This window comes from Mustela putorius, unplaced genomic scaffold (assembly GCF_011764305.1).
Source record: "Mustela putorius furo isolate JIRA1106 unplaced genomic scaffold, ASM1176430v1.1 tig00003846_pilon_pilon_pilon, whole genome shotgun sequence".
NCBI lineage: Eukaryota > Metazoa > Chordata > Mammalia > Carnivora > Mustelidae > Mustela > Mustela putorius.
Window position 1 is genome coordinate 10,797,290 of NW_025421999.1, and position 12,319 is coordinate 10,809,608.

At 38.6% G+C, this 12,319-nt stretch overlaps 1 protein-coding gene across 1 annotated transcript; it reads right to left on the reverse strand.

Moving 5' to 3' along the window:
* Positions 1–10,178: 10,178 nt before the first annotated feature.
* LOC101682868 (S-phase kinase-associated protein 1) lies at positions 10,179–10,941 on the reverse strand. Its single transcript, XM_004833881.2, has one exon. The coding sequence runs from the start codon at positions 10,850–10,852 to the stop codon at positions 10,361–10,363; it is 492 nt and encodes a 163-aa protein (XP_004833938.1). The 5' UTR covers positions 10,853–10,941; the 3' UTR covers positions 10,179–10,360.
* Between the last annotated feature and the right edge of the window lie 1,378 nt (positions 10,942–12,319).

Consider the following 12,319-nt stretch of genomic DNA (forward strand, 5'->3'; position numbering starts at 1 on the left):
CTCCTTAATACCCACCACCAGGCTCACCCAACCCCCCAATTCCCTCCCCTCCAAAGTTTGTTTCTCAGAGTCCACAGCCTCTCATGGTTTGTCTCCCCCTCCGATTCCTCCAACTCATTTCTCTCCATCTCCCAACGCCCTCCATGTTATTCCTTATGCTCCACAAGTAAGTGAAACCATATGATAATTGACTCTCTCTGCTTGACTTATTTCACTCAGCACAATCTCCTCCAGTCCTGTCCCAGTTGATAAAAAAGTTGGGTATTTGGGGCACCTGGGTGCCTCAGTAGGTTAAGCCTCTGCCTTTGGCTCAGATCATGATCTTAGGACCCTGAGATCAAGCCCTGCATAGGGCTCTCTGCTTGGCGGGGAACATGCTTCCCCCTCTCTCTCTGCCTGCCTCTCTGCCTTCTTGTGATATCTCTCTCTCTCTGTGTCAATTAAATAAATAAAATCTTAAAAAAAAAAAAAAAAGAAGAAGAAGTTGGGTATTCATCCTTTCTGATGGCTGCCTAATATTAAATTGTATATATGGACCATAGCTTCTTCATCCATTCATCCGTTGAAGGGCATCTTGGTTCTTTCCACAGTTTGGCAACCGTGGCCATTGCTGCTATGAACATTGGGGTACAGATCGCCCTTCTTTTCGTTACATCTGTATCTTTGGGGCAAATACCCAGTAGTGCAATTGCAGGGTCAGAGGGTAGCTCTATTTTTAATTTCTTAAGGAATCTCCACACTGTTTTTCAAAGTGGCTGAACCAACTGGCACTCCCACCAACAGTGTAAGAAGGTTTCCCCCTTCTCCACATCCTCTCCAAAACTTGTTTATTGTCTTGTTGGTTTTAGCCATTCTAACTGGTGAAAGGTGGTATCTCAATGTGGTTTTTTATTTGACTCTCCCTGATAGCTAATGATGATGAAGATGCTTTCATGTGTCTGTTAGCCATTTGTATGTCTTCTTTGGAGAAGTGTCTGTTCATGTCTTCTGCCCATTTTTTGACATAATTATCTGCTTTTGGGGTATTGAGTTTGAGGAGTTCTTTATAGATCTTGGATATCAGCCCTTTGTCTGTACTGTCATTTGCGAATATCTTCTCCCATTCCGTGAGATGCCTCTTTGTTTTGTTGACTGTTTCCTTTGCTATGCAGAAACTTTGATCTTGATGAAGTCCCAAAAGTTCATTTTTGCTTTTGTTTCCTTTGTCTTCAGAGACATGTCTTGAAAGAAGTTGCTGTGGCCAATGTCAAAGAGTTTACTGCCTATGTTCTCCTTTAGGATTTTGACAGATTCCTGCCTCAAAGTTAGGTCTTTTATCCATTTCGAGTTTATCTTTGTGTATAGTTTAAGAGAATTTTTCGAGTTGTATTCTTCTATACATAGCTGTCCAATTTCCCCAGCACCATTTATTGAAGAGACTGTCTTTTTTCCCACTGTAAATTTTTTCATTCTTTGTCAAAGATCAACTGACCGTAGAGCTGTGGGTCCATATCTGGGCTCTCTACTCTGTTCCACTGGTTTATGTGTGTGTTTTTGTGCCTGTCTTGGTGATCACAGCTTTGTAGTAAAGCTTGAAATCTGGCAACGTGATGCCCCCAGTTTTGTTTTTCTTTTTCAACATTTCCTTGGAAATTCAGGGTCTCTTCTGGTTCCATACAAATTTTAGGATTGTTCTTTCCAGCTTTTTGAAAAATGCCGGTGGAATTTTGATCAGAATGGCATTCAAAGTATAGATTGCTCAGGGCAGTATAGACATTTTAACAATGATGATTCTTCCTATCCATGAGGATGGAATGTTTTCTCATCTTTTTGTGTCTTCTTCAATTTCTTTCATGAGTATTCTGTAGTTTCTCGAGTACAGATCATTTACCTACTTATTTAGGTTTATTCCCAGGTATCTCATGGTTCTTGGTGCTATAGTAAATGGAATCAATTTTCTAATTTCCCTACTACATTTTCATTGTTAGTGTATAAGAAAGCAACTGATTTATGTACATTGGTTTTGTATCCTGACACTTTACTGAATTCATGTATGAGTTCTACTAGTTTGGGAGTGGAGTCTTTTGGGCTTTCTATATAAAGTATCATGTCATCAGCAAAGAGAGAGAGCTTCACTTCTTCTTTGCCAATTTGAATACATTTTATTTCTTTTTGTTGCTAGGACTTCTAGTTCTATGTTGAATAACAGTGGCAAGTGTGGACATCTTTATTGTGTTCCTGATCTCAAAGGAAAGGCTGTCAGTTTTTCCCCACTGAGGATGATATTCGTTGTGGGTTTTTCATGGATAGATTTTATGAAGTTGAGGAATGTTCCCTCTATCCCTATATTTTGAATCGTTTTAGTAGGAATGGATGTTGTATTCTGTCAAATGCTTTTTCTGCATCAACTGAGAGGACCATGTGGTTCTTTTTTCTTCTCTTATTGATTTGTTCTATCACACTGATTGATTTGTGAATGTTGAACCACCCTTGCATCCCATGGATAAATCCCACTTGGTCATGATGGATAATCTTTTTAATGTACTGTTGGATCCTATTAGCTAGGATCTTGTTGAGAATCTTTGAATCCATATTCATCAGGGATATTGGTCTGAAATTCTCCTTTTTGGTGGGGTCTTTGCCTGGTTTGGAGATCATATAAAGAGTCTGGAAGTTTTCCTTCTGTTTCTATTTTTTGAAACAGCTTCAGGAGAATAGGTATTATTTCTTCTTTGAATGTTTGGTACAATTCCCCCAGGGAATTCATCAGATCCTGGACACTTGTTTTTTGGGAGGTTTTTGATCACTGCTTCAATCTCTTTACTAGACATTGGTCTATTCAGGTTGTCGGTTTCTTCCTGACTCAGTTTTGGAAGTTTATAGGTTTCCAGGAATGCATCCATTTCTTCTAGATTGCTTAACTATTGGCATATAACTGTTGATAATAATTTCTAATGATTGTTCCTATTTCCTTGGTGTTAGTCATGATCTCTCCTTTTTCATTCATAATTTTATTAATTTGGATCCTCTCTCTTTTCTTTTGGATTAGTTTGGCCAGTGGTTTATCAGTCTTATTCTTTCCAAAAAAAAAAAAAAAACCAGCTTCTATTTCATTAATGTTTTCTACTGTATCCCTGGTTTCTATCATTGATCTCTGCATTACTCTTGATTATTTCCTTCTTGGGCCTGAGGTTGGCTTAATTTTTTATTGATTTTCCAGTTCTTTAATGTGTAAAGAGAGCTGATGTATTCTGGATTTTTCTATTTTTTTTGAGGGAGGCTTGGATGGCTATGTATTTCCCCCTTAGGACTGCCTTTGCCATTTTCCATAGGTTTTGGATCAATGTGTCTTCATTTGCATAGGTTTCCATGAATTATTTAAGTTCTTCTTTGATTTCCTGGTTGATCTAAACATTCTTAAGCAGGGCGGTCTTTAGCTTCCAAGTGTCTGAATTCCTTCCAAACTTTTTCTTGTGGTTGAGTTCCAGTTTCAAAGCGTTGTGGTCTGAGAATATGCAGGGAATAATCTCAATCTTTTGGTATCAGTTGAGCCCTGATCTGTGACCCAGTATGTGGTCTATTTTAGAAAGTTCCATGTGTGCTCAAGAAGAATGAGTATTCTGTTGTTTTAGGGTGGAATGTTCTGTATATATCTGCGAGGTCCATCTGGTCCAATGTGTCATTCAATGCTCTTTTTTTTTATTGGTTTTCTACTTAGATGATCTGTCTATTACTGAGAGTGGCATGTTAAGATCCCCTACTATTAATGTATTCATATCAATATGACTCCTTATCTTGATTAATAGTTGTCTTATGTAGTTGGCTGTTCCCATATTGGGGACACAAATATTTACAATTTTTAGATCTTCTTGGTGGATAGACCCTTTAAGAGTGAGGTAGTGTCCTTCTGTATATCTGACTATAGTATTTAGTTTAAAATCTAATTTATCTGATATGAGAATCACTACCCTAGCTTTGATTTGAGGCCCATTAGCATGAAAGATGCTTCTCCATCCCTTCCCTTTCAGTCTGATTCTATCTTTAGGTTCCAAATGGGTCTCTTGTAGACAGCATATGAACAGGTCCTGTCATTTTATCCAATCTGAAACCCTATGCCATTTTATGGGAGTGTTTAGGCCACTCATGTTGAGAGTGATTATTGAAAGACACATTTTTATTGACATCATGTTGCCCTAAAATCCCAGTTTCTATATATTGTCTCTGTATATTTCTGTTCTATGTCACTCTTGGGTTTTTTCTTCTTTTATAGAACCCCCCCCCAATATTTCTTGTAGTGCAGGCTTGGTGTTCACATACTTTTTTAAACCTTACCGGTCTTGGGGGACACCTGGGTGGCTCAGTTGGTTAAGTGGCTGTCTTCAGCTCGGGTCATGATCCTGGCATCCTGGGATTAAGTCCCACATTGGGCTCCTTGCTCGGCGGGGAGCCTGCATCTCCCTTTGTCTCTGCCTGCCACTCTGTCTGCCTGTGCTCACTCGCTCTCTCTCCCTCTCTCTCTCTCTGACAAATAAATAAATAAAATCTTAAAAAAAAAAAAAAAAACTTACTCGTCTTGGAAGCTCTTTATCTCTGCATCCATTCTGAATGTCAACCTGGCTGGATAAAGTATTCTTGGCTGTATGTTCTTTTCATTTAGTGCTCTGAATATGTCTTGCCAGCCCTTCCTGGCTTGCCAGGTTTCTGTGTACAGGTCTGATGTTATTCTGATGGACCTTCCTCTGTATTTAAGGAATCTCTTCCCCTAGCTGCCCTCAAAAAGTTCTTGTCTAAAATTATGATTCATCAGTCTCACAATCAAGTGCCTTGAAGTCTTTTTAGATTCCTTGATCTGGGGGTAGGAATATTCTTTCTGCCTCTAGGAAACAAACACTTGTTCCATTCCCCAGATTGGGAAAATTTTCATCCAGAATTTGTTCAACTATATCTTCTAGTCTTCTCTCTTTCTCTACCCCCTCAGAGATCCCAATAATTCTGATGTTGGGACATTTCATGGTGTCATTTATTTCCCTAATTTTGTTTTCATGGCTTCTAAGCTGTCTATTCCAGGCTTCCCCCTGATGCTTTTTCTCTATCAGTTTATCTTCTAGATCATTAATTCTATATTCTGCCTTGGCTATCCTAGCTGTTAGAGTATTTAGGTTGGATTGGGTCTCCTTGATAGCATCTTTAAATTCTTTCTGGGCAGCTTTTTCTTTTGTCCTTAGAGATCCTATGTTGTCACTAATGGTTTTCTCCAACCTAGCATTGTGTAGATAATTGTTCCCCTGAATTCCCTTTCTGACATACTATTTATGTCCATATCCAATAGTTCTGATGGAGAGAACAGAGTCTCTGAATTTTTTCTCTTTTTGGTGTTTCTCCTCCTAGTCATTTTGGTGAGAGGTGGTTGATGGGATGTATAGCTGAATATATCAACCACAATCCAGGCAAGGCTCACCCTGGCTGCTTCATAGAAACTGGAAGTCACCACCAAAAAGAAAGGAAAAAAGAGAGAGAGAGAGAGAGAAAATCCAGTTGGAATGGGCCCCAAAGGTAAGATTTGTAAGGTCAACAAACGAAAACAGACAAACAAAAAGACCAACAAAAGTCAGTGACAATAAAAAAAAAAAAGAACCCAGCCAAAACGAACCCCAAGGATAAGATTTATATAATACCAAAACAAAAACAAATACACCAAAACACTGACAGAAGAAAAAGATGGGAGGGTGGTTATAAATCCTTGATGTGGGCAAGGAAGGTTATTTTAATTGTTCTAGGGTGTATCTTGATATCTTTGTTAAAGGACTCAACTTTCTAGAGATAAAGAGAGATTAAAACTGTGTGTGTGTGTGTGTGTGTGTGTGTGTGTGTGTGTGTATAATTGGTTAGGGAAAAAGGATTACTTTGAAGCTTATATCTATATGTATATTTTAAAAAAGGAAAGAACAAGAAAAACACATGAATATGTATGGAAAAAGTTCAAGTTAAAAGGTTATTATGGAATATGTTGTATTAAAGCTCTAGTTCTAATGGTAAGTAGGTCAAAAAATTTTTAAAATGAGAATAGTGAGAACGAATCAAAAATAAAAGTTATATCTATGAAATATACAGGTTTTAGGGCAATACTGGGAGCTTAATATCTTGTTTTCCCCTGATATTGGGGCTTCACAGTTTTATGGGGACCCTGTGGTGGTTGTCCTCTCAGTTCTTTCTGCTGGCTTTTTGGGGGAGGGGCCTGCTACATTGTTTTTCAATCAGTCTTGCTTGGACTGAGTCCTCTTGCCCCTATCAAGAGGCTGGGCTCTGTAGAAACCAGTTTTTTAGGTTTTTGTTCTCTGGAGGCTTTTGTTCTTTGACGGCTTTTTGCAGCTTTTTGGAGGTTTAGTGGAAAGCAAACTGTACCCAGACCTCCGTCTCAGAGAGACACCTCAATCTGCTCCCCTCTGGGTGATCCAGAACACATAGACTCCCACATTGCAAACTCCACTGAACTGTGCAACCTCCCACAGGCAGTACACATCCCCAGCCACTGTCTCAGGGGTCACCCAAAGCACCCGCTGGTCTCTGCACCCCCATGCCACTAAAATCATGAGCGATATTGGTCCAGAGAGCCTGCTTCTGGTGGCTTCCTTTGCCAGGACTGCTATCTGGGATCCAGAGTTCAAGTTTGGGCAGGTTGCCACCAAGGGATCCTGACAGAGATCACACTGAGTTCCTTCAGGCCTGGGCTAGGAGAGTCCTGACCCTTTGCCGGTCCTAAAGACTGCCATCTAGTGCCTGCAGGGAGCATTCTCAGGCACTGGAGAGTAGTGGGTCAGACCCCCCATCACGCAGTGCAGGTAGAGCACAAAAGTTCTAGGAAGTGCAGGCTGGCACCATCCCCAGACTCCCTCATTCCAGGGCAGGAGTGTGCCCAGCGGAGTGGGGATTCAAGCCGTGCAAACCTGGGGCTCAGGGACCAGGAACTGGAGGCTCCACCCCACTCTCTCTAGCACAGGTGGTCAGGTGGTCACCAGCGATGGCTGTCCTGGGTCCGTGGGCTTAGGCCTATGCCTGTGACTTCCCAATTCCACTAGTTGCCCCTTAAGATCTTTTGTTCTTTTTGAATGCTTTTAATGAGACTCCAAGTTAAAGTTGGTCCCCAATCACAGGGCACTCTCATATTGGGGTATTACTTTCCAATGGATCAGTTCTGGTGGCTCCCTCCTCCTTCTGTTTATTTTATGATATCACTCCAATCATTTCCACACTGCTTTACCTCTCCACTGGTGTCTTCTTCTCCCATAGAGATCCAGAAGTGTATAATCCTACATCTCAGGCTGATTTCATGAGTTTTCAGAGTGTTCTGGTAGATCATTAGCTCACTTTAGAGAACTGGTTGAAACAGGGTCTCCTACTTCTCCATCATCTTGCCCCTCCTCCCCTTGGAGTGGATTCTTGATGGAGGGGAAAAGTAGCTATTAAGAACATTGTTAGAACAATGGAAGAAATTTAAATATGGACTGTGGATTCGATAGCAGTATTGTGTCAATGTTAAGATTTGTGCTTTTTATAATTATACTGTAATATATAGGAGTTTTTGTGCTTATATTGCAACTATAAGTTTGAAATTATTCCCAATTATATCAAAATTAAAAGTGGCTAATAAAGCAAACAAGTAAAATAAGGCAAATAGGAAGAAATCAATCAAATGGTAAATAAAAGTTTCTAATTTTTATATCCTGATAAATATATACACTAGGGTGAATAAGGAAGAAAATTAAAAAATTATAACTAATTTATGATTTGAGGAATTAATACTATGGATTCCTTGCAGCATATCTCCAGGGGCATCATAGTTGATTAGTACCATTATTTTTTTTTAATTGAAGAGAATCTCTCAGAGTCTTACATAAGAAGATTTGGCCAATACATTAAGAGTTTATTAACTAATGCTCAACTAATCTTGAATTACAATGTAAATCCCTAGAAAGAATAGTGATAGTCAGGTAAATACTATATAAATTCATTGCCACTGTATTTTAAATATTCCCCCTTGATATACTTAATCCCCTTGTATTATAGACTGATGCTGTGTTTTAACAAGAATGAAAAGAATACTGATTGCTACTGGTTTTGAATGATACCTAGCTTCATGCAAAGGCTAAAGATTAGAAAAGGTAAGGAAGCAAAAACTAAAGAACATTTTCTAAAACTAAAATATATACAAATATAAATATGTAAAGATATACTTCAATCTGTTGCTAGTAAAGTACATCTAAGTGCATTCAGTAGCATCATTTTTTTAAAAATTTGGGATGAATATGAAATTACATTCAGTTAAAAAAAAGTAAAATGAATCCCATGTTGGTAATGTACTTTAAACATTTCTATTAAGGAAACTCAGAAAACAATTAGCCTATATAGTCATATCTAAATTTAGTAGACAGTCTGAGTTTATAAAAGTACACACATACTAGACTACTTGCTCTTCGAAAACTGTTTTGACTAGATGTTGCCTATCTTATATCTTTTAAAATGATATATGAAGTAAATATGTCAAAATGTCTGGCATATCTGGGTGCAGGGGATGGAAATCTCTATTTTCATTAGGTTAAGTTTCTTTCAAAATTAATTTTATTTAATTTCAAGTAGTAGTTTTTTAAAAGAGTATTGTTGGAAAATGAGCTGGTGTTAGAAGAAAAGCAAAGTGTTTGTTTATTCCCAAATCTTTGTTTTAATTTTTTATAAAATGCTGGTATTTGTGAAATCTGGAGCCCAAGGCTCAGTCAGGATCCTCAACCATCCATATAATATTTTAGCCTCTCTAGGGTTCCAAATATATGAAATAATGGTATCTTAGGATTGTTTTAACACTAAAATTGATTCTCACACATACTATAGAAACATTAACATGAGAATATTATTAAAGTCAGGATTATTGGGTTTCTATTAACAGAAATCTGACAGAACTAACTTAAGTCAAAATAAAATTGAGAGGAGCACTTGGGTTTGGGTTGCTCAGTCAATTAAGGATCAGCCTCTTGATTTAAGCTCTGGTCATGATCTCAGGGTCATGAGATGCAACCCTGCATCAGGTTCCATGCTAAGCATGGAACATGTTTGGGATTCTATCTCTCCCTCTTCCTCACCCCCCACTCTCTCTCTCTTTTTCTCGCCCTGCTTCATTTACACTATACACTTTCATCTTTTCTTTTCTTTGCATGTCTACTTTGTTTTTATCTTAGCAGAGATTGCCTTTCTCTACTTTTCCACCCATCTGACCAAATATGGTTCATACTACTTCATCCTAACATTAACCATTGGTTGAATAGCCAACTAAAGTTTGGGGATCTCAAATCAGGAGAAAGAAAGCCTTGTCTGACTATCTATTACGATGCAGTTATGATCTCTTGGGCCATGGCCCAGTCATCAAGTCTATGGAGGTACAATTTCTAAAGGCCAGACTCCCAAAAAGAGGTCAAGAACTTGGGAGAAAAATAATACTCAATTTCCTTGTCTGTTCATATCTGACTCCCAATAAATAAGGATACAATTAAAAGGTTTTTAATATTCTCTTGGACACTATGTTTTCTAAGGTGAAAATCTGGCATAAGCTTTGTAAGTTTGTAGACAGAATGATCATCATTAACGGATGATTGATATCAGTTGTCTACAGATGTAAGCTTCTAAATTTGAGGAGTTGAGCTTCTAGAAATAAGGACTAAGTTTTCTATGCTGTGAATTTCTTCACAAACACTTTCTGTAGTTATTCTAATATAGAGAGAAAAATTGTTAAGAACTTTGATGAATGTTCTAAAAATATTTATCTTTCAGTGGTACCTGGGTGGCTCAATCAGTTAAGCATCTCCTTTAGGCTCAGGACTCCAGGGATCAAGCCCCGTGTCAGACTCCAGGGAGTCTGCTTCTTCCTCTCTCTCTCTCCCCGACTAATGCTCTCTTGCATGCATGCTCTCTCTTTCTCAAATACATAAGTAAAATATTTTTTTAAAAAATTAATACTATCTTTCAGATTCTTGTCTAAGATTATCCTATAATTCTTAGATTATTCTAAGATTTTTCAAGGTTTAATCCTTCAGATTCTTAGATTGTTCTATTTATTATCTGCAATTACTTTTTTTTTTTTTTTCTACAGAGAACTCACAGTTCAGGTTTATTTAGAGCAAAGAAAAAAAACTTTTGATCGTACTAGAAGAAACTCAGCCATAAGCTTGGGATCTGTTCTCAAACTACACATGCAAGGAGGACAATATTCTGCTTAAACAACTGATTCGCTGCTGCCATTTGTCTACTGTTTGTCTAATATTAACAATTATAAACAGAGCAGTGAAACTAGTATTTGGAACAATCCTTACAGTGTTACAGTGTCAGGCATAACATTTCACTTCTCTTCACACCACTGGTTCTCTTTGCGTACCTGGGCTTCCTCTTCTTCAGTAAAGTCATTTTTGATATTGAAGGTCTTGCGGATCTCCTCAGGAGTTTTCCCCTTGATCATATTGGCAACAGTCTTGCATGTAACATCAAGCAAACCTTTGATGTCTAAGTAGTTCGCAGCCAGAATAAGTTCAAACAGTGTTCCTTGGTCAACTTTCAGGAATTCTTGGTCCCAAACTGGGATATCATCTGTCCGCTTTTCTTTGTTCTCATCATCCTCAGGAGGAGGGGGGTCATCCTTGTGATGGGTGCACCACTGAATGACCTTTTTTAATATTGCTGCATTAACATTTGGTAGAGGAACTGGATCATCATCTCCTTCATCATCCATTCCCAAATCTTCCAACATGGTCTTGATAGTCACAGACTGTTTGGCGATTTCAACATCAACTTCAAATATCTCTCCATCGGAACTCTGCAACTTAATTGAGGGCATGGTGCTCGGTCTCGGGCCGACTGCGGGTCGGAGGCTGACAAAAACACAGCGGCCTCCGGGACGTGGGGAGAAGAGCGGAGAACAAGGCCACTCTGCAATTACTTTTTTAAAAAAGATTTTATTTATTTATTTGACAGAGAGAGATCACAAGTAGGCAGAGAAACAGGCAGAGAGAGAAAGAGGAGGAAGCAGGCTCCCCACTGAGCAGAGAGCCCAATGCGGGACTCAATCCCAAGACCCTGAGATCATGACCTGAGCTGAAGGCAGAGGCTTAACACACTGAGCCATCCAGGCACCCCTATTTTATCTGCAATTAAATGCACTTTAATTTTAGTTGTAGAGTTTATTGTGCTTGTTAACCATGTTAGAAAGAGTTGGTGAGTTAGTCAACAATCATCTCATACACTTTCTTCCTTTAAAAAGAATACAGAGTTTGGGGTGCCTGGGTGGCTCAGAAGGTTAAGCCTCTGCCTTCAGCTCAGGTCATGATCTCAGGGTCCTGGGATAGAGCCCCGCATTGGGCTCTCTGCTCAGTGGGGAGCCTGCTTCCTCCTCTCTCTCTGCCTGTCTCTCTGCCTGCTTGTGATCTCTGTCTGTCAAATAAATAAATAAAATGTTAAAAAAAAAAGAATACAGAGTTTAAATACATGATGCTTCCGGATGAGAAAATATTAATTCGTCTAAAAATAAATCTTGATAAAATTACATATGATTTCATGAAAGCTGGACAAATACATGAAGGAAAAAGAGTAGGTTTGGGGCAAGGAGGGAAAAGTAAATGTTCTGAGAAAGTTTACCTCACTCTAGAAAGGGGATAAAAGAAAAGGGCATTCTTCTGGCCTTGACCATTTTTTACATAGAAACACTCTTCTCCAAGTGTGTTTAGACTATAAAGGGAAAAATCTGAAAACAAACTTCAGTATGGAATGTGAAGTTTAAAATAACCTGTGCCTTTGAAGGGTACTTGGGTGGCTCAGTCGGTTAAGCGTCTGCCTTCAGCTCAGGTCATGATCCTAGGGTCCTGGAATGGAAGCCCACATTGGGCTCCATGCTTAACAGGAGTCAGCTTCCTCTTCTTAATCTGCCCCTCCCCCTGCTCATGCTCTCTCTTTCTCTCTCTCTCTTTCAAATAAATATTTAAAATAACTTACACTTTTGAGAACAGTAAGTCATGGGAGTAACCCAGCTTGGCTTTTTTGTCATGAGAGATAGTAAATACAACTTTTTTTTTTTTTTTTTTTTTTTTTTTTAAAGATTTCATTTATTTATTTGACAGAGATCACAAGTAGGCAGAGAGGCACGCAGAGGTATTTAATCCTGTTTAAGTTGTGTCATCTGTTGCTTGAGCTTCATCATTCTATCAAGTTTCTCCAAGTAATACTTTTAGTAGTTTTCACTTGTTTGTTTCCTTTCTTGTACAATATTTTATTTTATTTCATTCATTTTATATCACCACTTGTAGGAGAG